The following is a 25771-nucleotide window of genomic DNA, read 5'->3' on the forward strand; positions in this document are numbered from 1 at the left end:
TGGGTGCAACGGGTCAAATTTGGGGGGGGGCAAAGCAAGAGAGAAAGTTATTAATATGGGAAATGATAAACAGACCGTGACAGGAAGGGATAGAGAGTAGAACTCCTAAGAGTAAATTAACAGATAAGGCTAGAGGTAACAAAAATAATAAAATGACAAAACTAAAGGCGCTGCATTTGAATACACATAGCATTCGAAACAAATCAGATAAACTGATAGCGCAAATAGAAATAAATAAGTACAATCTGATAGGCATTACAGAAACATGGCTGCAGGATGACTTATATTGGGACCTGAATATTTAAGAATAAATGATATTTAGGAAGGGCAGGAATCTAGGAAAATGTGGAGGTGTGGCTCCGTCAATTAATGAACGCATTAGCACAATAGAGAGGGATGATGTAAGTTCAGAAAACCAGGATATTGAAGCGATTCAGTTAGAGATGAACAATGGTAATGGCAAGAAGTCACTTGTGGGAGTGGGGTACAGGCCGCCAAACAGAAACCACATGGTAGGATGGAGTATAAAGGAAGAAATAATGGCAGATTGTCAGAAAGGTACAGCAATAATCATGGCGGATTTTAATCTAAATATAGACTGGAAAAAGCAGCTGGGCAAATGTAGCCCAGATGGTGAGTTCATAGAAAGTTTCCAGGATAGTTTCTTAGAACAGCGCATCCTGCAGCCAACCAGAGAGCAAGTTATACTTGAGCTGGCATTGTGCAACCAGATAGGATTCATTAATGACCTCATAGTGAAGGAGCCCCTAGGTAGCAGCATTCATTATATGATTGAATGTTATATTCAGATTGAGGGAGAGAAGAGTTGGTCCAAGACAATATTTTAAACTTAAATAAGAGCAATTCTGAGGGCATATAACCAGAGCTAGCTAAAGTGAACTGGCAAATTAGGTTAATAGATATGTCAATAGAGTTGCAGTGGGCTGGAAAGAAACTTGGAGTGGGAGGGGGAGGATCCAGTTGTCGTGGTCCATGTTGGTTCAAACGACGTAGATAGGACAAGGAAGAAGATTCTGTTAAAGGAATATGAGCAGCTAGGGGTCAAATTATAAAAAAGAACCTCAAGGGTAATAATCTCTGGGTTATTACCTGAGCCACGAGCGAATTTGGCTAGGATAAATAAAATTAAAGAGTTAAATGCGTGGCTCAAAGACTGGTGTGGGAGAAATGTGTTTTGCTTCTTGGGACACTGGCACCAGTACTGGGACAGGAGGGAGCTGTTCCATTGGGACGGACTCCACTTGGCCAGTGCTGGGAGTAGAGTCCTGGTGAATCATATAACTAGGGCTGTAGAGACAGCTTTAAACTAATTAGTGGGGGGAGCTTTCTAGAGAGCAAATAACAGAAATGACAACGGAGAAGGTCATAGATTTAGGTAGCAGTGGGGAAATTAAAAAATAGAACGTGTCAGGAAGGGACAGAAGTTATGGAGTAAATGGTAAAGTAGTAAAAGGGGAAAAAACAGGAACTAAGTGTCACAAAACATATTTGAAAGTTCTTTATCTGAATGCACGTAGCATTCGTAACAAAATGAATGAGATAACGGCACAAATAACTACATATGGGTATGATCCTGTGGCCATTACAGAAACATGGCTGCAGGGTGACCATGACTGGGAATTAAACATACCAGGATATTTACCAATCAGGAAGGACAGGCAGGAAGGGAGGGGAGGTGGGGTGGCTATGTTAATAAAGGAAGGAATCACTATAATACAGTGAAATGATATTGGGTCAAAGGAGCAGGATAGTGAAACAGTTTGGGTAGAGATAAGGAATAATAAGGGGAAAACACACTAGTGGGCGTTGTCTATAGGCCTCCAAACAGTTGCAACTCTGTTGGACGGAGTATTAATCAGGAAATAGTTGAGGCTTGTAATAACGGAACAGCTATAATTGATACAATTATTTTGTATCAGTCTTTACAGTAGAGGACACTAAGAATATCCCAGCACTGGACAAACAGGGGGCTCTAGGGGGAGAGGAGCTAAATACGATTAAAATCACTAAGGAAGTGGTACTTGGTAAAATAATGGGACTTAAGCCGGATAGATCCCCTGGACCTGGTGGATTACATCCTAGGGTCTTGAGGGAAGTGGCGGTAGGGATTGTGGATGCATTGGTAATAATTTTCCAAAACTCCCTGGACTCAGCAAAGGTCCTGGCAGATTGGAAAACTGCTAATTTAACACTCTTATTTAAAAAGGGTAGTAGACAGAAGGCTGGAAACTATGGACCGGTTCGCCTAACATCTCTGGTTGGTAAAATGTTAGAGTCCATTATTAAGGAGACAGTAACGGGGCATTTGGATAAACATAATTTAATAGGACAAACTCAGCATGGTTTCATGAAGGGGAAGTCATGTTTGACAAATTTGCTTGAGTTCTTTGAGGAAGTAACATACAGGGTGGATAAAAGAGAACCAGTGGACCTAGTGTATTTAGGCTTCCAAAAGGCATTTGACAAGTTGCCACACGAAAGATTATTGCTCAGGATAAAAAATCACGGGATTGGGGGTAATATTCTGGCGTGGGTGGAGAATTGGCTCTCTGAGAGAAAGCAGAGAGTTGGGATAAATGGTTCATTCTCAGACTGGCAAACAGTAAATAGTGGTGTTCCGCAGAGGTCAGTGCTGAGTCCCCAACTCTTTACAATCTATATTAACGATTTGGAGGAGGGGACCGTGTGTAACATATCAAAGTTTGCAGATGATACAACGATGGGAGGGAAAGTAGTGAGTGAGGAGGACATAAAAAACCTGCAAAGTGACATAGACAGGCTAAGTAATTGGGCAGAGTTTTGGCAGATGGAATACAATACTGGAAAGTGTGAGGTTATGCATTTTGGCAGGAAAAATCATAGAGCAAGTTATTATCTTAATGGCAAGAAAATGGAAAGTACTGTAGTAAAAAGGGATCTGGGGGTCCTGGTGCACGAAACTCACAAAGTTAGTATGCAGGTGCAGCAAGTGATCAAGAAGGCCAATGAAATGTTGGCTTTTATTGCTAGGGGGATAGAATATTAAAACAGGGAGGTATTGCTGCAGTTATACAAGTTATTGTTGAGACCGCACCTGGAATACTGCATACAGTTTTGGTGTCCATACTTAAGAAAAGACATACTTGCTCTCAAGTCAGTACAAAGAAGGTCACTCGGTTAATCCCGGGGATGAGGGGGTGGTCATACGAGGAGAGGTTGAGTAGATTGGGACTCTACTCATTGGAGTTCAGAAGAATGAGAGGTGATCTTATTGAAACATATAAGATTGTGAAGGGGCTTGATCGGGTGGATGCGGTGAGGATGTTCCCAATGATGGGTGAAACTAGAACTAGGGGGCACAATCTTTAAATAAGGGGCTGCTCTTTCAAAACTGAGATGAGGAGAAACTTCTTCACTCAGAGGGTGGTAGGTTTGTGGAATTTGCTGCCCCAGAAAGCTGTGGAAGCTACATCATTAAATACATTTAAAACAGAACTAGATAGTTTCCTAGAAGTAAAGGGAATTAAGGGTTATGGGGAGTGGGCAGGAAATTGGACATGAGTCTAGGTCCGGAATAGTCGTGGACCTGTGGGTAGTGGAGCGGGCCCAGGGGCCGTGTAGCCTGGTTCTGCTCGTACTTCTTGTGTTCTAATTCTGTGTTAGATTTCAGGAGGTGGTTTTATTCCTGTTCCTGGCTGTGGTGGAGATCTCGTTTACAGAAGGTAAGTACTGTAGAAAATATAGGGACAGAGTGATCTCCTGGAAGAGTTTCGATCGCTTAGATGGGTCGGAGAGGAATTTCCCAGATTTTTTCTCCCAAATTGGCCATTGGGTTTTTTATCTGGTTTTTCGCCTCTCCCGGAGATCACATGGGTTCGGGTGGGATGGAGAGTGATAGATGATTTGAGGTTAGGATCAGATCAGCCATGATCTTACTGAATGGTGGAGCAGGCTCGAGGGGCCGATTGGTCTACTCCTGCTCCTATTTCTTATGTTCTTATGTTCTTATGTTCCGTGGCAGATACTTAAGTGAATATTTCAAAACACACAGAATATATACATTCCCACGTCAAAGAAAAATTCCAAGGGGAGGATCCACCATCGGTGGTTAACTAAAAAAGTTAAAGGTAGTTTCAAACTTAAAGAAAAAGCATATAAGTGCGCAAAGATGGGTGGCAGGTCAGAAGATTGGAAAGATAGAGGATACAAGTAACTTCCCAGAAATAGCTTTAAATGGGGAAATGGAAGGGAGTGAGGAACTCAAGAAATTTACAATCACCAGGGAAGTGGTACTGAGCAAATTGTTGGAGCTGCGGGCTGATACATCTAGGGGTCGTGATGGACTTCATTCTAGGGTCATAAATTAAGTGGCATGTGAGATAGTTGATGCTTTTTTTTAATTTTCCAAAATTCCATAAATTCGGAGAAGGTTAAATTAGATTGGAAAAAAGCGAATGGAACTCCTTTATTCAAAGAGGGAGCGAGAAAGAAAGCAGGAAACTACAGGCCAGTTAGCTTAAAATCTGTCCTAGGGAAGATGTTAGAAGCTATTTTTATAGATATTATAGCAGGGCACTTGGAAAAGTTCAAGGTAATCCGGCAGTGTCAACATGGTTTTGTGAAATGGAAATCATGTTTTACCAATTTATTGGAGTTCTTTGAGGAAATAACATGTGCTGTGGTTAAAGGGGAACCGGTGGATGTACTGTACTAAGATTTCCAGAAGGCAATTGATACGGTGCCACATCAAAGATTATTGCAGCAAAGAAAAGCTCATGTTGTAGGCAGTAAAATATAGGCATGAATAGAAGATTGGTAAGCTAACAGGAAACAGAGAGTAGGCAAAAATGGGTCATTTTCTGAATGGCAAGATGTAACATGTCGTGTGCCACAGCGATCAGTGCTGGGGCCTTATACTTTATAATTTACATAACTAACTTGGATGAAGGGACCGAAGGTATGGTTGCTACATTTGCTGATGATACAAAGATAGGTAGGAAATTAATTGTGGAGAGGACATAAGGAGGCTACAAAGGAATATTGATAAGTTAAGTGAGTGGGCAAAGGTCTGGCAAATTGAGTACATTGTGGGTAAATGTAAAGTTGTCCATTTTGGCAGGAAGAATATAAAAGAAGCATATTATCTAAACGGTGAGAGATTGCAGAGCTCTGAGATGTAGAGGGCTCTGGGTGTCCTAGTGCATGAGTCGCAAAATGTTAGTATGCAGGTACAGCAAGTAATCAGGAACGCTAATAAAATTTTATTGTTTATTGCGTGGGGAACTGAACACAAAAGTAGGGAGTTTATGCTCCAGTTATACAGGGCATTGGTGAGACCACATCTGGACTACTGCGTCCAGTATTGGTCTCCTTATTTAACGAATGATGTAAATGCATTGGAAGCAGTTCAGAGAATATTTACTGGACTGATACCGGGAATGGGTTGTTTGTCATATGAGGAAAGGTTGGACAGTGTAGACTTGTATCCGTTGGATTTTAGAAGAGTAAGGTGACTTGAGTGAAACATATAAGATCCTGAGGTGTTTTGACAGGGTGGATGTGGAGAGGATGTTTCCTCTTGTGGGAGAACCTGGAACAAGGGATCACTATTGAAAAATAAGGGTGTGCCCACTCAAGACAGAGATGAGGAGAATTTTTTTCTCACAAATGGTCGTGAGTCTTTGGAACTCTCTTCCTCAGAGGGCGTTGGAAGCAGAGTTTTTGAATATTTTTTTAAGGTAAAGGTATAGATTCTTGATAGGCAAGGGGCGTGAAAGGCTATCCGGGGTAGGTGGGAATGTGCAGTAATCTGATCAGCCATGATCTTATTGAATTGTGGCGCAGGCTCCAGGAGCCGAGTGTCCCAGTCCTGCTCCGAATTCGTATGTTTGTATGTTAGTAAGTGATATTTCAATCCAATGTGCTATTTCATTGCAGATGCCTATTATATTGCAAAGTGATTTTCCATTGCAATTTTCTATTGCATTGCAAATGAGTATTATATTGCAATGTGCTGCTGCATTGCAAATGAGTATTATATTTCATATTGATATTCCATTGCAGTATTCTATTTCAATGCAAATGAATATTATACTGCAAAGCGATTTTCTATTGCTATTTTTTATTGCAATGCAAATGACAGTTATATTGCAAATTTATATTGTATTCTAAAATACTATTGCTTTGCAAATCACTATTATATTGCAAAGTGATTTTCCAATGCAATGTGCTATTACATTTCAAATGGCGATTACATTGCAAACTGGTAATCCATTGCAATGTGCTATTGCATAGCAAAAGTCTAATATTTTGAAAAGTGACATTCCATTGCAATGTTCGATTGCATTACAAATGATAATTATATTTCAAAGCAATATTCAATTGCAATGTGCTATTATATTGTAAATGATTAATATACTGCAAAGTGAAATTCCATTGCAATGTTCAATTGCATTGCAAATGACGATTATATTGCAAAGCGAAATTCCATTGCAATTTGCTTTTGCATTGCAAATGCCTAATATACTGCAAAGTAATATTCCATTGCAATGCTGTATTGCATTGCAAATGACTATTAAATTGCAAATTGATATTCATTGCTATGTTCTACAGCATGGCAGATGACGATTATATTGCAGTGATATGCCATTGCAATGGACTATTGCATTGGAAATGACTATTATATTGCAAAGCGATAATCAATTGCAATGTTCTGTTGCATTGCAAATGGCAATTATTTTGCAAAGTGATATTCCATTGCAATGTTCTGTTGCATTGCAAATGACGATTATATTGCAAAGTGATATTCCAATGCAAAGTGATATTGCATTGCAATATTCTATTACATTGCAAATGACGGATATATTGCAAACTGATATTCAATTGCAAAATTCTTCTGCACTGCAATTAACTATTATACTGCAAAGTGATATTCCAGGGCAACGTTCTATTGCATTGCAAATGACTATTATATTGCAACGTGATATTCCATTGCAATCTGATATTCCATTGCAAATGACTTTTATATTGCAAACTAACATTCCGTTACAATGTTCTGTTCCATTACAAATGACTACGGTATTTTTAACTGAAATTAGATTGCATAGTGTTATTGCAACGCAAATGATTATTATATTACAAATTGATATTCAATTGCATTGTTATACTGCATTACAAATTACTATAATATTGCAAAGTGATATTTCATTACAATGTTCTATTCCATTACAAATGACTATGATATTGTTAACTGACATTAGTGTCAGGAGCAGCAGGAGAGCGGCCGTACAGTGACTATTTAAAATAACTTTTGCGGGCTTTTTTCCTCAGAGGCCGGTGTCAGGAGCGGCAGCTAAGCGGCTGTACAGTGGGTATTTAATCTCACTTTCACGGGCTTTTTTCCTCAGATGCCGGTATCATGAGCAACAGAAGAGCGGCATTTTACTCAGTGGCTTAGCAATCTCGCAGACTGGCAGCGGCATTCCAGAGCCACGTCACGATTCAAAAAATGATGCAGGCAAATGGAAGCAGCTGATTGGGTGAATACTTATACGACTCTATAGATTGACAGTTAAGGTTAAAAGTTTATGAAGTTTAGGTGGTTATAGTTTCGAAGGTCTCTGCTGCTTAGCGGGGAGTGATAGTAAACAAGGGCTCTTGAGTATATCATTTAGTTGCATTGTAATAAGTATTATCGATTTGATTTAATTTAATTTAAATTAATGAAACGGTAAGGCATGGCAGCATAGCTTGGCGCCGTGGAAAGCTCCTCCTGCAATATCCACCAGCAGCTACAGGCAGACCACATTGCGGCGCTGGGGCTGCAAATGGATACATACACGAACATTCACGATGTGGTGGACGTCGTGGATAGCACGTTAGATGAGTTGCTCACACCGCAACTAAAGGCTGCACAGGCAGGAAGGAAATGGGTGATGCCCATGCAGTTTAGTAGGTGCAGGCAGGTATTGCAGATGTCCCCTGTGGCCATCCCCCTCTCAAGCAGTTATACCGCTTTTTTTATTGTTGGGAGAGATCGCTTATTGAGGGAACGCAGCAGCAGCCAGAATCCTGGCACCATGGGGGGTTCTGCAGCCTAGGACGTGAGGAAAAAGACCGGGAGAGCTATAGTGATAGGGGATTCTATTGCAAGGGGCAAAGATAGGCGTTTCTTCGGCCTCAAACGAGACTCCAGGATGGTATGTTGCCTCCCTGGTGCAAGGGGCAAGGATGCCTCGGGGCAGCTGCAGGGCATTTTGGAGGGGGATGGTGAAAAGCCAGTTGTCGTGGCACATATAGGTACCAAAGATATAGGTAGAAAACGGGATGATGTCCCAAAAGCTGGATATAGGTATTTAGGAGTTAAACTAAAGAATAGGACCGCAAAGGTAGTAATCTCAGGATTGCTACCAGTACCACGTGCTATTCAGAGTAGAAATAGAAGGATATTTCAGATCAATACATGGCTAGAGGAATGGTGCTAGTGGGAGGGATTCAAAATTCCTGGAACATTGGAACCGGTTCTGGGGGGAGGTGGGACAAGTACAAACTGGACGGATTGCCCCTGGGCAGGACTGGGTGCGATGTCCTAGGGGGAATGTTTTCTAGTTCTGTTGGTGAGTGTTTAAACTAAAATGGCAGGGGGTTGGGAACCTGTGCAGGGAGACTGAATATAGGGAAGCAAGGATAAAACAAAAGACAGGAAGGATAAAATTGATATTGGAAGGCAGAAAAATCAAGGTTGTCAATCAAACAGGGCTATATTAAATGATCATTCTAAAAGGACCTTTTGTGTTAAAAAAACATGCTGAAGGCATTGGCCTAGAAATTCAGTCGCGTTTGCGCCCACTTATTGGTTATAGAGTGGTTTGCGCCGGAAGTTTTTTAGCGCCCAAAATTCAGTTGCTCCCTAACATCGGCGTTAGCCGGTAGCACTGCGCCGGCACCGATGACGTCATCGGTGAGCACAGCGCCCCAGTTCCAATGCTATTCCATCCCGATGGCCAAATTCAGTTGCAGCCGCCTTGCCCGTAGCGGCCGCAAACAGCGTTTGAGAAACGGTGCCTTGCAGCTCCAAGAGGCCGGCGCATAAAGGTGGAGGGGCGGCCGGCCGCTTTCCCGGCGGCCGCCTGGCCGCACCTCCCTCCCCGGACTCCTGCACCACCCCCCCGCGTCATTGGTGTCTGACTCCCACGAGCCCGGCACTTCTCCGTGGTGCCTGGCTCATTTGCCGGGGGAATCCAGCGGCGATCTCACGGCTGCAGGCAGCTCCTCCTTAAGAGAAGGAGGAGGCCTGCAGTACCCCAGCCTGCCGTACCGCATCGGGTGCCGCAGCGGCAGCTGGACGCCTGAAACTGACTTTCATCACCCCAAACGAGGCGGCCAAACCCTGCAATAGCGCCCGCCTCTGTCTTGGGGTGGCGCAACTGAATTTCAGGCGGGCGCTACGGGAATCCGGGCGAGCGCAAAATTTCGGGCACTAAAGACCTGGCGCGGCGATACCGAATTTTCAGCCCATTGTGACTTAATGCGAGGAGCATTCATCATAAGGTGGATGAATTAGTTGCACAAATAGATGGAAACGGATATGATATAATTGGGATTACAGAGACTTGGCTCCAGGGTGCCCAAGACTGGGGATTCAAAATCCACGGGTATTCAATATTCAAGAAGGACATGTGAAAATGAATAGGAGGTGGTGTAGCATTGCTGGTTAAGGAGGAGATTAACAGAATAGTAAGGAAAGATATTAGCTCTGATGATGTGGAATCTGTATGGGTAGAGCTGAGAAATACCGAGGTTAAGAAAACATTAGTGGAGTTGTATACAGACCTTCAAACAGTAATGCTGAGTTTGGGGATGGCATTATCGGGAAATTAGAGATGCGTGCAAAAAGGGCACAGCAGTTAGCATGGGTGACTTTAATCTACATATAGATTGGGCTAAAAAAATTAATAACAATACTGTGGAGGAGGAATTCCTATAGAGTGTATACGGGATGATTTCCTTAAACAATATGTCGAGAAACCAACCAGAGATCAGGCCATAACAATAGATATGCTGGAAATACTCAGCAGGCCAGGCAGCATTTGCGGAGAGAGAGGCAGAGTTAACTTTTCAGATATGGGACCCATCATTAGAACTGGAAATAGCTGGAGATTTAACAGATATTAAGCAGGTGCAGAGACAGGGATTGGTTCAGGAGGGGAGGAAGGAATTGAAAGAACATTCAGTACTTTTGTAAAAGGCAGGAAAGGTCAAGGGCTAGATTTTCAGTATTTTCTTCAAAGGCAGAGTCTGGGGGGAGAGGAGGAGGAGGAGGAGGAGGAGGAGGAAAACATACATACACCGTTCACAACAACACACTGGATCCATCCACACAACACTTGCAGACTGCCTTTTATAGTGCAGGAGGAGTGCCCTTTAATTTGCGCTCCCCAGGGTGTGTTGCGTTCCATTTTACAAACGCTCTGGACGCCAGCCGCACAATGGGGCGGTCCAAATGAAGTTTGGATTCGGGGCGGCCAAAGGGCGTTGCACGAGGATGTGACGTCATTTTCAGCGCGCGCATCCGTGCGGCCGCTAAACTTTGCCCCGGCGCTAACGGGCAACTTAATTTGGGGCAGGGCGCAAACTGCGCTGCGCCCGGGCACTACACGCATAGCGCCCGAAAATCACTTCTCTTAAGGCGCTAACTGCTGGTGCAAGCAACTGAAAATCTAGCCCAAAATGTTGCAAATGGGAATGGCAAAAATCATACAGCATGAGAAATGGAGGCAGGGATTATTATCTGAAATTGTTCAACTCGATGCTGCCTGGTCTGCTGAGTATTTCCAGCATTTTCTTTATTGTTTCTGATTTCCATCATCCACATTATTTTGCTATTGTATTAATGTTTGGTTCAGTAAGTTCTTTCAATTCCTTCCTCCCCTCCTAAACAACACACCCCGTCTCTGTATCTGCATAATATCTGTTACATCTCCAGCTTTTTCCAGTTCTGATGGAGGGTCCCAGACCTGGAATGTTAACTCTGTTTCTCACTCCACGGATGCTGCCTGGCCTGCTGTGTATTTCCTGCATTTTCTGCTGTTATTTCTGATTTCCAGCATCCACTCTATATTGCTATTTTATTAGAGATCAGGCCATCTTACACTGGGTATTATATAATGAGAAAGGGTTAATTAGCAGTCCTGTTGTGGGAGGGCCCTTGGGGAGGAACGATCTAAATATGATAGAATTCTTCATTAAGATGGAGAGTGAAGTGGTTGACTCAGAGACTAGGGTCCTGAATGTAAATAAATGAAAGTACGATGGTATGAGGCGCGAGGTGGATAGGATGGATTGGGGAATGTTACTTAAAGGCTTGATGGTGGATAGGCAATGGCAAAATTTTAAAGATCACATGGATGAACTACAGAGTTTGTTCATCCCTGTTTGGCATAAAAATAAAACAAGAAAGGTGACTCAACCATAGGTAACAAGAGAAATTAGGGATAACATATGAGCCAAGGAGAGGACATATAAATTGGCCAGAAAAAGCAACAAACCTGAGGATTGGGAGCAGTTGAGGATCCAGCAATGGAGGACGAAGGGAGTAATTAAGAGGGGAAAAATAGAATATTAGAGTAAGCTTGCTGGTAACATAAAAACTGACTGTAAAAGCTTCTACAGCTAAGTGAAGAGAAAAAGATTGGTGAAGTGAAGCATAGGTCCATTGCAGCCAGAAACAGGGGAAGTAATATTGGGGATCAAAGAAATGGCTGACCAATTAAATACATACTTTGGTTCTGTCTTCACAAAGGAGGACACAAATAACCTACCAGAGATGTCGTGGAACATAGGAGCTAATGTGAGGGACGAACTGAATTAAATCATTATTTGTAGGGAACTGGTGTTAGGAAAATTGATGGGATTGAAGGCCGATAAATCCCCATGGCTTGATAATCCACATCCTAGGGTAGTTAAGGACTTGGGCCTAGAAATAGTAGATGACTTGGGGGGTACTGCATGGATCGGTGCTAAGACCACAGCTATTCACAATATATATAAATGATCCAGACGAAGGAACTAGATGTAATATCTCCAAGTTTGCAGATGAGACAAAGCTGGGTGGGCTCATGTGCTGTGAGGAAGATGCAGAGAAACTCCAGTATGATTTGGCCAGGTTGGGTGATTACCCAGATGCATGGCAGATGCAGTATAACGTGGCAAAAACAGGAAAACAGATTATTGTCTGGACTGCAATACATTGGGAACAGGGGAAGTGCAATGACACCTGGTTGTCCTTGTGCACCAGTCGCTGATCGTAAGCATGCAGGTGCAGCAGGCGGTTACGATGGCAAATGGTATGTTGGCCTTCAAAGTGAGCGGATTCGAGAACAGGTGCAAGGATGTCATGCTGTAGTTCTACAGGGCATTGGTGGGACCACACCTTTAGTATTGTGTGCAGTTTTGGTCGCCTTATCTGAGGAAGGATGTTCTTGCTATGGAGGGAGTGTAGAGAAGATTCACCAGACTGATACGTGGGATGGCAGAAATGATCTATGAGGAGAGATTGGGTCTTGTAGGCTTATATTCGCTAGAGTTTAGAAGAATGAGAGGGGCACTCATTGAAACTTAAAGAATTCTAACAGGACTAGACAGACTAGATGCTGGAACGATTTTCCCGATGGCGGGGGCATCCAGAACCAGCGGTCACAATCTAAGGATAATTGGCAAGCCATTTAGGGCTGAGATGAGGAGGAATCTCTTCAACCAGAGAGTGGTGAACCTCTGGAATTCTCTACAACAGAACGCAGTTGAGGCAAATTCATTAAATATATTCAAGAAGGAGTTAGATACATTTCTTAATGCTAAAGGGATCAAGGGATAGGCGGAGAAAGCAGGGATAGTGTACTGAATTAGGATGATCAGCCATGATCTCATTAAATGGTGGAAAAGTCTCCAGGGGCCGAATGGCCTACTCCTACTCCTATCTTCTACGTTTCTATGTTTTTATATGTTTGCAATGTGCTATTGCAATGCAAATGATTATTATATTACAAAGCGATATTCCATTGCAATGTCCTATTGCATTGTAAATGACAATTTTATTACAAAGTGATATTCCGTTGCAATGTTCTATTGCATTACAAATGATGATTGTATTGCAAAGTGATAATACATTGCAATGTTCTATTGCATTGAAAATGACGAATTTAATGCAAAGTGATATTCCATTGCAATGATATATTGTATTGCAAATGTCAATTTTATTGCAAAGTGATATTCAATTGCAGTTTTCTATTGCATTGCAAATGACAATTAAATTGCAAAGTGATATCCCATTGCAATCTGCTATTGAATTGCAAATGACCATTATATTGCAAAGTGATATTGCATTGCAGTGTTCTATTCCGTTAAAAATGACTACGATATTATTAAGTGCTATTAGATTGCAACGTACAGTTGCAATTCCAAAGATTATTATATTACAAATTGATATTCCATTGCAAAGTTCCGTTGCATTGCAAATGACAATTATATTGCGAAGTGATATCCCATTCCAATCTGCTATTGCATTGCAAATGACCATTATATTGCAAAGTGATTTTGCATTGCAATGTTCTATTCCGTTAAAAGTGACTACGATATTGTTAAGTGATATTTGATTGCAACGTGCAGTTGCAATTCAAAAGATTATTATATTACAAAGTGATATTCCAATGCAATGTTCTATTGCATTGAAAATGACGATTGTATTGCAGTGATGTTCCATTGCAATGATATATTGCATTGCAAATGGCAAATATATTGCGAAGTGATATTCCCTTGCAATGTTTTATTACAGTGCAAATGACGATTAATTGCAAAGTGACATTGCATTGCAATGTTATATTGCATGACAAATGACTATTATATTGCAAAGTGATATTCCATTGCAATATGCTATTGCATTGCAAATGACTATTATATTAAAAAGTAAAATTCCATTACAATTTTCTATTGCATTGCAGATGACAATTGTATTGCAATGTGATATTACACTGGAATAATTTATTGCATTTCAAATGACAATTATATTGTAAAGTAATATTCCACTGCAAAGTTCCATTGCATTGCAAATGACAATTAAATTGCAAAGTAATATTCCATTGCAATGCTCGATTCAATTTCAAATGACAATTATATTGTAAAGTAATATCCAGTTGCAATATTCTATTGCTTTGCAAATGACAATTATATTGCAAAGTGATATTACATTGCAATGTTCCATTGCATTACAAATGACTATGATACTGTTAAGTGATACTAGATTGCAATGTGCCATTGCAATGCAAAATAATATTATATATCCAAAATGATATTCCATTGCATTGCAAATGACTATTATATTGCCAAGTGATATTCAATTGCAATGTGCTATTGCATTGCAAATGAATAATAAACTGCTAAGTCAGATTCCATTAGAAAGGCAGATTCCACTACAAAAAATATTTTAAAGCAGAGATATTCCATTACAATGTGCTACTGCAATGCAAATGAATTTTATATTGCAAAGTGATATTCCATTGCAATGTTCTATTGCATTACAAATGACTATTATATTGCAAAATGATATTCCATTACAAGGTTCTATTGAATTGCAAATCACTATTGTATTGCAAAATGATATTCCATTGCAGTGTTATATTCCATTAAAATGACAACGATATAGTTAAATGATATTAGTTTGCAATGTGATATTGCAGTGCAAAATTTTATTATAATACAAAGTGACATTATATTGCATTGCAAATGAATATTATATTGCAAAGTGATATTCAATTGCAATGTGCTATTGCAATGCAAATGACTATTATATTGCAAAATAACATTCCATTGAAATGTTCTACTGCATTGCAACTTAAAATTATATTACAAATGAAATTCCATTGCAATGTTCAATATTGAAGGCCATGGTGTGGAGATGCCGGTGTTGGACTGGGGTGGACAAATGTAAGAAATCACACACCACCAGGTTATAGTCCAACAGCTTTATTTGAAATCACAAGCTTTCGGAGCTCTGCTCCTTCGTCAGGTGAAGTGGAGAGATGCATAAAAACACAGCTCATATACACAACACCACCTGCACTACCCTCACGATACTTCTATTTTCCTACCAAAGTGCATCATCTCGCATTCATCGATGTTAAACTTCACTTGCCACCTAACTGCGCAGTCTCTATGTTTTATAATGTATAACGTGAAATTTCATACAGACAAATGTCTTTTCTATATTTGAAGCAAAGCATCAGTTTATTGAAGATAAAACAATAATAATTAATAAAAGCAGCCATCTACAATTGTGTGTGGTTTTGGAATTTTACCAGAAAATCTGAGGATTTATTGCAGAGTAAACTCTTGACTTGTCAGTTTGTTCCACTGCTTTTCGAAGAAGATGGAGAAGATTTATGTCAAATAACAGAACTGCTCTCCTGTTTGCTTCAGCCTTACTTTGTGACTTTAGATATCTATTTATGCATCTAACATCCTAAACTCCTCCCCACACCATCAAATCTCCTCAGCTCCGCCCCACCCCACCTAATATCCTCAGCTACTCCCCACCCGACCTAATATCCTCAGCTCCTCCCCACCCAAATAATCTCTTTAGCTGCTCCACACCCCACCTAATATCCTCAGCTCCTCACCACCACAACTAATATCCTCAGCTCCTCCCCACCCAAATAATCTCTTCAGCTACTCCGCACCCCACCTAATATCCTCAGCTCCTCCCCACTCCACCTAATATCCTCAGCTCCTCACCACCACAACTAATATCCTCAGCTCCTCCCCACCCAAATAATCTCTTCAGCTACTCCGCACCCCACCTAATATCCTCAGCTCCTCCCCACTCCACCTAATATCCTCAGCTCCTCACCACCACAAGTAATATCCTCAGCTCCTCCCCAACACATCTAATATCGTCAGCTGCGCCCTCGCCCACCAAATATAACCAGCCCCCACCCCACCTAATATCCTCAGCTCTTCCCCACCCCACATAACATCCTCAGCTCCTCCGCACCCCACATATTATACTCAGCACGTCCCCCCTACCTAATATCCTCAGCTCCTCCCCACTCCACCTAATATCCTCAGCTCCTCCCCACTCCACCTAATATCCTCAGCTCCTCCCCACTCCACCTAATATCCTCAGCTCCTCCCCACTCCACCTAATATCCTCAGCTCCTCCCTACCTCACCTAATATCCTCAGCTCCTCCCTACCTCACCTAATATCCTCAGCTCCTCCCCACTCCACCTAATATCATCAGCTCCTCCCCACCCCACCTAATATCATCAGCTCCTCCCTACCTCACCTAATATCCTCAGATCCTCCCCACACCACCAATATCCTCAGCTCCTCCCCACACCACCTAATATCCTCAGCTCCTCCCCACCCCACCTAATATCCTCAGATCCTCCCCACACCACCAATATCCTCAGCTCCTCCCCACACCACCTAATATCCTCAGCTCCTCCCCACTCCACCTAATATCCTCAGCTCCTCCCCACTCCACCTAATATCCTCAGCTCCTCCCCACCCCACCTAATATCATCAGCTCCTCCCTACCTCACCTAATATCCTCAGCTCCTCCCCACTCCACCTAATATCATCAGCTCCTCCCCACCCCACCTAATATCATCAGCTCCTCCCTACCTCACCTAATATCCTCAGATCCTCCCCACACCACCAATATCCTCAGCTCCTCCCCACACCACCTAATATCCTCAGCTCCTCCCCACCCCACCTAATATCCTCAGATCCTCCCCACACCACCAATATTATCAGCTCCTCCCTACCTCACCTAATATCCTCAGCTCCTCCCCACCCCTCCTGATATCCTCAGCTACTCCACACCCCACCTAATATCCTCAGCTCCTCCACAATCCACCTAATATCCTCAGCTCCTCCCCACACCAACAATATCCTCAGCCGCTCCCTACCTCACCTGATATTCTCAGCTCCTCCACACCCCACCTAATATCCTCAGCTCCTCCAAACCCCACCAATATCCTCAGCTCCTCCCTACCCCATCTAACGTCCTCAGCTCCTCCCCACTCCACCTAATATCACCAGCTCCTCTGCACACCACCCAATATCCTCAGCTCCTCCCCACCCCACCGAATATCCTCAGCTCCACTGCACCCCATCTAATGTCCTCAGCTCCTCCCCACCCCACCTAATATCAGCAGCTATTCTGCACCCCAGCCAATACGCTCAGCTCCACTCCGCCCCGCAAAATATCCTTAGCTCCCCACACCCCACCTAATATCCTCAACACAGGCCCACCCCACCTGATATCCGCAGCTCCCCCCCACCCCACATAAGGTCCTCAGCTCCTCTCCACCCTACCTATTATCCTCAGCTCCTTCTTAAACCACCTAATATCCACAGCTACTCCCCAGCCCACCAATATCGTCAGCTCCTACCCACCCCACCATTATCTTCAGCTCCTCCGAACGCCAACTAATATCCTCAGTTACTCCCCACCCCACCTAATATCCACAGCTCCTCCCAACCCAAACAATCTCTACAGCTCCTCCCCACCCAACCATTATATCCACAGCTCCTCCCCTCCCCACCTAATATCGTCATCACCTCACCAACACAACTAATATCCTCAGATCCTCCCCACCCGAACTAATATCCTCAACTCCTCCACACCCCACCTAATATCGTCAACTCCACCACAACCCACCTAATATCACCAGCACCTCCCCAGCCCACCTAATATCCTCAGCTCCTCAACACTCCACCTAATATCCTCAGCTCATCCCCACACCAAATAATATCTTCAGCTCCTCCACACCCCACATAATATCCTCAGCTCCCCACCACCCCACCTAATATCCTCAGCTCCCCACCACCCCACCTAATATCCACAGCTCCTCCCCACCCCACCTAATATCACCAGCTCCTCCCCACCCCACATAATATCCTCAGCTCCCCACCACCCCACCTAATATCCACAGCTCCTCCCCACCCAACCTAATATCCACAGCTCCTCCCCACCCCACCTAATATCCTCAGCTCCTCCACACCCCATCTAATATCCTCAGCTCCTCCCCACCCCACCGAATATCCTCAGCTCCACTGCACTCCATCTAATGTCCTCAGCTCCTCCCCATCCCACCTAATATCCACAGCTCCTCCCCACCCCACCTAATATCACCAGCTCCTCCCCACCACATCTAATATCCTCAGCTCCTCCCCACCCCACCTAATATCGTCAGCTCCTCCCCACCCCATCTAAAATCCTCAGCTCCTCCCCAACCCACCGAATATCCTCAGCTCCACTGCACTCCATCTAATGTCCTCAGCTCCTCCCCATCCCACCTACTATCAGCAGCTCCTCTGCACCCCGGCCAATATCCTCAGCTCCCTCCGCCCCACCTAATATCCTCAGCCCCTCCACACATCACCTGATATCCTCAACACTGTCCCACCCCACCTGATATCCTTCGCTCCTCCCCCCTCCAACTAATATCCTCAGCTCCTCACCACCAATGTTTCCTTTAAGTGTTTGTCTTGAGCGGGCCACGAACCAAATCATCCGTGGTCAAATTATACAACAATCTTTAGAACAACAACTTTAACAACAACGAAACCAACAACAACCAGTTAAGATCATATGTACAGTAATGAGATATTGCCACCCCACCGTCTCAATTCATGAGAAATTAGAAATGTTTCTGCAAGTTTAGCATAACTTCCCTGCTTTTGAAATATATTAATCTATAAATGAACCCGAGTTTTTTATTTGCAATTTTATGGCTTTTTTAACCTGCGTTGCTACTTCTGATGATTTTAGAATCTCTACCCCTAGATCCCTTTGCAACATTACCCTATTTAGACTTTTAATTTCCAAGGAGTAGCTCGGGTCCTTTTGCCTGCTACCAAAATGCACCACCTCACACTTACCCATATTGAAATTCATTTGTCGTTCGCATGCCCATTCTGCAAGTTTGCTATGATAAAATTCATTAAAAGCTTTAATTCATCATGTAAAAAAAATACTTGCCAGAAATGACTGGGATATAAAAATACTGCATTTGCACTTTAGAAACGCCCCTCAGGTACAGGGTTATGCATCGACGAACAGTCCAAAAGCCCAAGGTGAGCTAAATGAGGCAGATCTATTCATACAATTTGTATTAATTTTAAAATTTTCACAGTTTTAGCCCATCCCTCATGTCACTAGAGCAATGGCTGCACAAGCAGCAGGAGCAGCGGATTTGCTATGCTGCTGAATTGCTTTACATCCAGCTATGCAATCAGAATCTTAATCACAATGCAACCAGACAACCAACAAATATAATGTGCTGTAGTTCTTTAGTTTCAATATTAAAAATAATTGAAAATAAGCTGGTATACTTAGTTCCAACTTGAATCACTTCCATTATTATTCGTGGTATTCTTGAACCAGCAGACCCCCATGGAACATGTCAGAAATACAGCAATAATCACAAGTGCAGAACAACATATACACAACTAGCGTCACCGAATGAAAAACAAAAAGCAGGAAAAGCTATGCTTTAACACAAATAAACATTCATCATTCTTCCTGGACTGGAGAACCAGTCAGCTTGACTTAGAAATGTTTACTCTTATGTTGATGTAAAAATGTTAATTTACAAATTTCACTTCCAATATTTTTTCTCTCAAACATTCTCCACAATAATAATCCCTGCTCTTTATCATGAAAAGGGTACAATTAAATAGCGGGAAACAAACTTCATTTTACTCTCAATTGTTAATCTTCTAATTCAAACATGTATTCCAAATAGAAAGTGTACATTATCACAATCAATGTATTTTGTGTGTATTTATCAAAAAACAAGTAGAGGTTTCTTCTAAAGTAGCTTTCTACAATTGGTATACTTCATTGCATAGCTCTTGTTTCTATTTTATTATTCGTGAATGGGTTGTGCCCATCGCTGGCAAAGCCAGCATTTATTGCCCATCCCTAATTGCCCTTGAGAAGGTGGTGGAGAGCCGCCTTCTTGAACCGCTGTAGCGCTTGTGGTGAAGGCACTCCCACAGTGCTGTTTGGGAGGGAGTTCCAGGATTTTCAACCAGCGACAATGAAGGATCGGCGATATACTTCTATGTCAAAATAGTGTGTGAGTTGTAGGGGAACTTGGAGGTGGTGGTGTTCCGATGCACCTGCTGCCCTTGTCCTCCTGGGTGGAAGAGACCACGTGTTTGGGAGGTGCTTCCGAAGAAGGTTTGGCAAGTTACTGCAGTGTATCTTGTAGATGGGACACACTGCAGCCATGGTACGCTGCTGGTGGAGGGAGTGAATGTTCAACGTGGTGGATGGAATGCCAATCAAGTCGAGCTTCTTGAGTGTTGTTGGAGCTGAACTCATCCCGGCAAGTGGAGATTATGCCATCACACTCCTTACTTGCACCATGTAGGTGGTGGAAAGAATTTGAGGAGTCAGTTGGTGAGACACTCGCCGCAGAATACCAAGCCTCTTACATGCTCTTGTTGCCACATTATTTATGTGGCTGGTTCAGTTAAGTTTCTGGTCAATGGTGACCCCCAAGATGTTGATGGAGTGGGATTCGGCGATGGTAATGCCGTTGAATGTCCTTCGAAGGTGGTTAGACTCTCGCTTGAGGGAGATAGTCATTTCCTGGCACTTCTGCAGTGCAAATGATACCTGGCACTTATTAGCCCAAGCCTGAACGTCGTCCAGGTCTTGTTGCATCTGGGAATGGAAAACTTCATTATCCAAGGGGTTGTGCAGTCGTCAGCGAACATCCCCATTTCTGACATAATGTTGGAGGGAAGATCATTGATGAAGCAGCTGAAGATGTTTGGACTTAGGACACTGCCCTGAGGAACTCCTGCAACGATGTTCTGGGGCTTTGATGAGTGACCTTGAACCACCACAACCTTTGTGCTAGGTATGGCTCCAGCCAGTGGAGCTTTTTCCCCCGATTCCCATTGACTTCAATTTCACTAGGGCTCCTTGATGCCTCACTCGGACAAATGCTGCCTTGATGTCAACCCTCACCTCCCCTCTGGAATTCAGCTCCTTTGTCCATGTTTGGATCAATTCTGCAATGAGGCCAGGAGCCGAGTGGTCTTGGTGGAACACAAACTGGACATCAGTGAGCATGCTATTGGTGAGTAAGTGCCGCTTGATAGCAATGTCGAAGACATCTTCCATCACTGGTGATTGAAAGTAGACTGATGGGGCGGTAATTAGCCGGGTTGGATTTTTCCTATTTTTGTGGACAGGACTTGCCTGGGCAGATTTCCACATTGTCACATAAATGCCAGTGTTGCAGCTGTCCTGGAACAGCTTGGCTAGAGGTGCGGCTAGTTCTGGAGCACATGAATTCAGCACGATACCCGTGGAGTTGTTGGGGCACTTAGCCTTTGCTGTATCCAGTGCGGCCAGCCGTTTCTTTATATCACGTGGAGTGAATCGAATTGGCTGCAGACTGGCTTCTGTGATGGTGCTGACCTCAGGTGTAGGCCGATATGGATCATCCATTGAGCACTTCTGGCTGAAGAAGTTTGCAAACGCTTCAGCCTGGTCTTTTGCACTCACGCGCTGTGCTCCACCATCATTGAGGACGGGGATATTCCTGGAGCCTACTGCTCCCGTTAGTTGTTTACTAGTCCACCACCATTCACGACCGAATGTAACAGGACTACAGAGCTTTGATCTGATCCGTTGATTGTGGGATCGCTTAGCCCTATCTAAAATATGCTGTTTCCTCTTTTTAGTCCTGTGTTGTAGCTTCCCTATGTTGGCACCTCATCTTTAGGTATTCCTGGTTCTGGTCCTGGCATGCTCTTCTACACAATTGAACCACGGTCCTCTGGATTGATAGAGTGAGGGATATACCGTGCCAGAATTTTACAGATTGTGGTGGAACATAATTCTGCTACTGCTGATGGCCCACCGTGAATCATGGATGCCCAGCTTTGAGCTGCTAGATCTGTTGTGACTATATCCCATTTAGCACGGTGGTAGTGCCACACAACACGATGCAGGGTGCCCTTAATGTGAAGGCGGGACTTCATCTCCAAAATGACTCTGCGGTGTTCACTGCTACCAATAATGTCCCGGAAAGATGCATCTGCGATAGGTCGATTGACGAGGACGAGGTCAAGTAAGTGTTTCCCGCATATTGGCTCTCTCACCTCCTGTTGCAGGCAGTTCGGTCAGTAGTGGTGTTACCGAGCGACTCTTAGTGTTGGACATTGATGTCCCCCACCCAGAGAGTACATTTTGTGCCCATGCTTCTCTCAGCGCTTCTTCCAAGTGGTGTTCCACATGGAGGAGTACTGATTCATCAGCTGAGGGAGGGCGGTAGGTGGTAATCAGCAGCAGGCTTCCTTGACCATGCTTGACCTGAAGCCATGAGACTTCATGTGGTCTTGACTCAAAGGCCACCCCTTCCTGACTGGATACCACTGTGCTGGGTCTGTCCTGCTGGTGGGACAGGACATAATATGGGATTGTGATGGAGGAGTTTTGGACATTGGCTGAAAGGTGTGTAACGTAATAAGGACTCACTACGCACTTGGTTGCACATAAAGCAAGGCTTTAATCGACTTGTAACAAAACATGGAGGTCTAGTTAGTAGCCACTAGCTTCCGGTTTCCAGACTGTCTCTGGCCAAGTTGGGCCCACGCCTGAGTATTTATTCCTCTCGGGCGGCGCCCTCAGCTGGCCATTCAGTAGTACTTCCTGAGTTACTTCTTATAGAAGTTGCGATTTATGACAATCTTCCTCCCTAAAAGGTTTGGAAGTCCAGTCTTACTTTAACGGACTAGGTGGACCAAAAATAGCCGTAGTCATTTAGCTTTCTGCTTGTGACTGGAAGGCACAATTCCCCGGAACGTGTCCTGGCCACTCGGTCACTTGGCCCGTACCAGTAAGTCAGTAGAGTCCGTGTCATCTTGATCGTACTGTGGAGGCCTGGGAATATCATGACTCCGGGTGTGGGTCCCCCCAGCGCAGAGCTGGCCTCATCCTGGGTCATAGCCAGAGATTGTCCGGCGTCCTGATTTCGGGTGGCCATCCTACGGGGAGCGTTCGGCTCCCTGAGTTGATCCAGTAGCACTGCTGGCAGATCCCTCGATGCCCCAGGTAGGGCGTCATCTTCACAGGGGTGCGGAGTGTTGACATCATCGTCGTGGGATCCTACATCATTTGGGCCTGTGTGACTGGTTGGGCAGGGAGCCAGACCTCTGAGCGAGAGGGTGGACTCCGGGCCATTGGGGTACCACACGTGTGCATACGTGGGGTTTACCTCCATTAAGTCCACCTCATCAACGAGCGTGTCGTTCTTGGCCGACCGGACGAACCTCGGGAGTAGCACAGGACCTGGAGCCAACAACCATGATGGTAGAGACGTCCCATGTGTAGAGCGACGCCAGAACTTGAAGAATTGCTCATGAGGTGTGACATTAGTGGATGTGGAGAGAAGAGACCTGATAGAGTGTAACATGTCGGGGAGCACAGTTTCCCACTGCTGGTCTGGTAGGTTGCATGACAACAGTACCAGACGGAGAGCGTTCCAGATGATGGCATTGTATCAGTCAACCTGTCCATTGCCGGTTGGGTGATATGGTGTCATCTTACTCGAGGCGATTCCCCGTTGGGAGAGATAACTTTTAAGTTCACTCGACATAAAGGAGGGACCCTGATCCGTGTGGATAAAATTGGCCATCCTGCAAAGTGAAAAGACCTGATCGAGGCATTTAATTACCGTAGAGGTAAGCATATTAGGACAGGGGAAGGCAAAGGGAAAGATTGAATACTCGTCTACCATCGTAAGTAGGTAGGTGTTCCACGTCGACGAAGGCAATGGCCCTTAAAATCTATGCTGTGCCTCTGCATGGGCTGCATTGCATGTATGATTAAGTCATCTGATGGGCGGAAGAATTGTGGTTTCAATTCTGCACATATCCTACAGGAGGAGCATGTTTACTTTACATCCTCTGTTGAGATTGGTAGATTTTTGGAGTGCAGAAAGTGCAACATACGGGTAACGCCAGGATGGCATAAGTCCATATGCAGATCTGCCAGAGTCGACGTTGACATTGAAGTGCAGAATGCCCATGTGAAGGTAACTGGGGCCACATTCTGTTTGCCGGGTCGGTAAAGGATAGTATATCCAAAGGCGGCCAGCTCCATCCTCCAGAGTTGAATTTTATTATTTTTGATTTTCGTGCGCTTCCAGTTATCCAACATGAAGGCCACTGAGTGGTGGTCAGTTATGAGCGTGAAATGAAAACGAGCAATAAAATGACTCCATTGGCGTACAGCCTCGATGATGGCTGTAGCCTCCTTCTCAGCGGGGGGGGCGGGGGTAATGGAGCTCGCTACCGTGTAAGGTTCTGGATAGGAATGTCACGGGCCGACCAACTTGATTCAAGGTAGCTGAGATCACCACCTCCGATGCATCGCATTCGACCACAAAAGGAAGTCTTTCATCAATGGAGTGAAGCGTGGCTTTCTCCAGCTGTCGTTTGAGGAGGTTGAAGGCAGAAATAGCCGTTGCTTCTAATGGAAAAGACTTTGCATGAAGCAGCGCCTGTATCGGAGAAGTGAGGTATCCTCTTTGCATAATAAGCAAACATGCCAAGTGCCCGACGAAGAGAGCCGAGATTTGTAGGGGGAGGGAGCTCCTGAAATGGACAAAGTCGCTCTGGGTCCGGTTTATAACACCGTTGCCCACCCAGTAGCCGAGAATGTTCACTGATGGCACCGATTTCACCGATTTGGATTTGTTTAACTTTAAGTGGCGACGGCGGAGAATGTCAAAAAATCTCTGAAGATTGGCGCCATGCTCCTTTTGATCATGGCCGGCTATAGTGATATTGTCTAAATACGGAAAGATATCTGTCAATTGCCCATTGCAAGACGGCCACCCCATTGGTGACCCCAAATGGAAGGCAACAAAACTGATAAAGCCGACCATTGGCCTCTAAGGCCGTATACTTTTTGTCAGAGTATTTCAGCGGTACCTGATGGTACGTGCTCTTTAAATCAAAGGTTGAAAATACCTTGTATTTGGCAAGGTTGTTGACCGTGTCATCTATGCGTGGTAGAGTGTAAGCATCCAGATCGGTATATTGATTAATAGTCTGTGAATAATCAATACACAGACGTTTCTTATGTTGTTTTAAAGGGTTTTTCACAATGACCACTTGAGCCAGCCAGGGCAATGAACTCGGCTGGATAATACCTTCAGCTAAAATGTGAGAGATTTCTGCCTCGATAAATGCTCGGTCGTCTTGGCAGAAGCGCCATGATTTGGTGGCTATGGGTTTACAGCGGGGGGAGAGATTGGCAAACAGGGAGGGCTCACTAAGTAAGGCCACCGAGAGCGCACAAAACTGCACCTTAGAAATGGTAAGCTACGGCTTCGACCCTCCAAACTCAAAAGTGAGCCTTTTGTGCTGCTTCTGGAAGTCCTGTCCCAGAAGCACATCGCTACATAAGTTTTCGAGTACTCCGAGTCGGGTGGAGGGATACGTGCGACCATTGAGGATGAGGTTGAAAAGACAGAAGCCAGAAGAATTGGTGGTCAGAGTCGTCAGAGCCATTGCAATCTCCCTGTCCGAGAGAAAAATGCACAGTTTTTACCTGCTGACAGCCCGCTTACTAATGAAGCTCTCAGAGCTGCAGGAGTCAATTAGCACGCTTGGATTGTGCCCATTTACTGAAACCTTCGTGGCTGCATGGGACAAACTTTGGGGAAAAACAGCTGTGA

General features: G+C 44.0%; 1 protein-coding gene across 1 annotated transcript in view; it reads left to right on the forward strand.

Moving 5' to 3' along the window:
- Positions 1-311: 311 nt before the first annotated feature.
- LOC147085592 (uncharacterized) overlaps positions 312-25771 on the forward strand; it is a 42928-nt gene continuing 17468 nt past the window's right edge. Inside the window, exon 1 of the mRNA XM_085979149.1 lies at positions 312-558. Within this exon, the coding sequence (XP_085835275.1) occupies positions 312-558 (247 nt within the window). The remainder of the gene's footprint in view (positions 559-25771) is intronic.

This window comes from Somniosus microcephalus, unplaced genomic scaffold (genome assembly GCF_052327205.1).
Source record: "Somniosus microcephalus isolate GS21.2 unplaced genomic scaffold, FLI_Smic_1.0 unresolved_chr8, whole genome shotgun sequence".
NCBI lineage: Eukaryota > Metazoa > Chordata > Chondrichthyes > Squaliformes > Somniosidae > Somniosus > Somniosus microcephalus.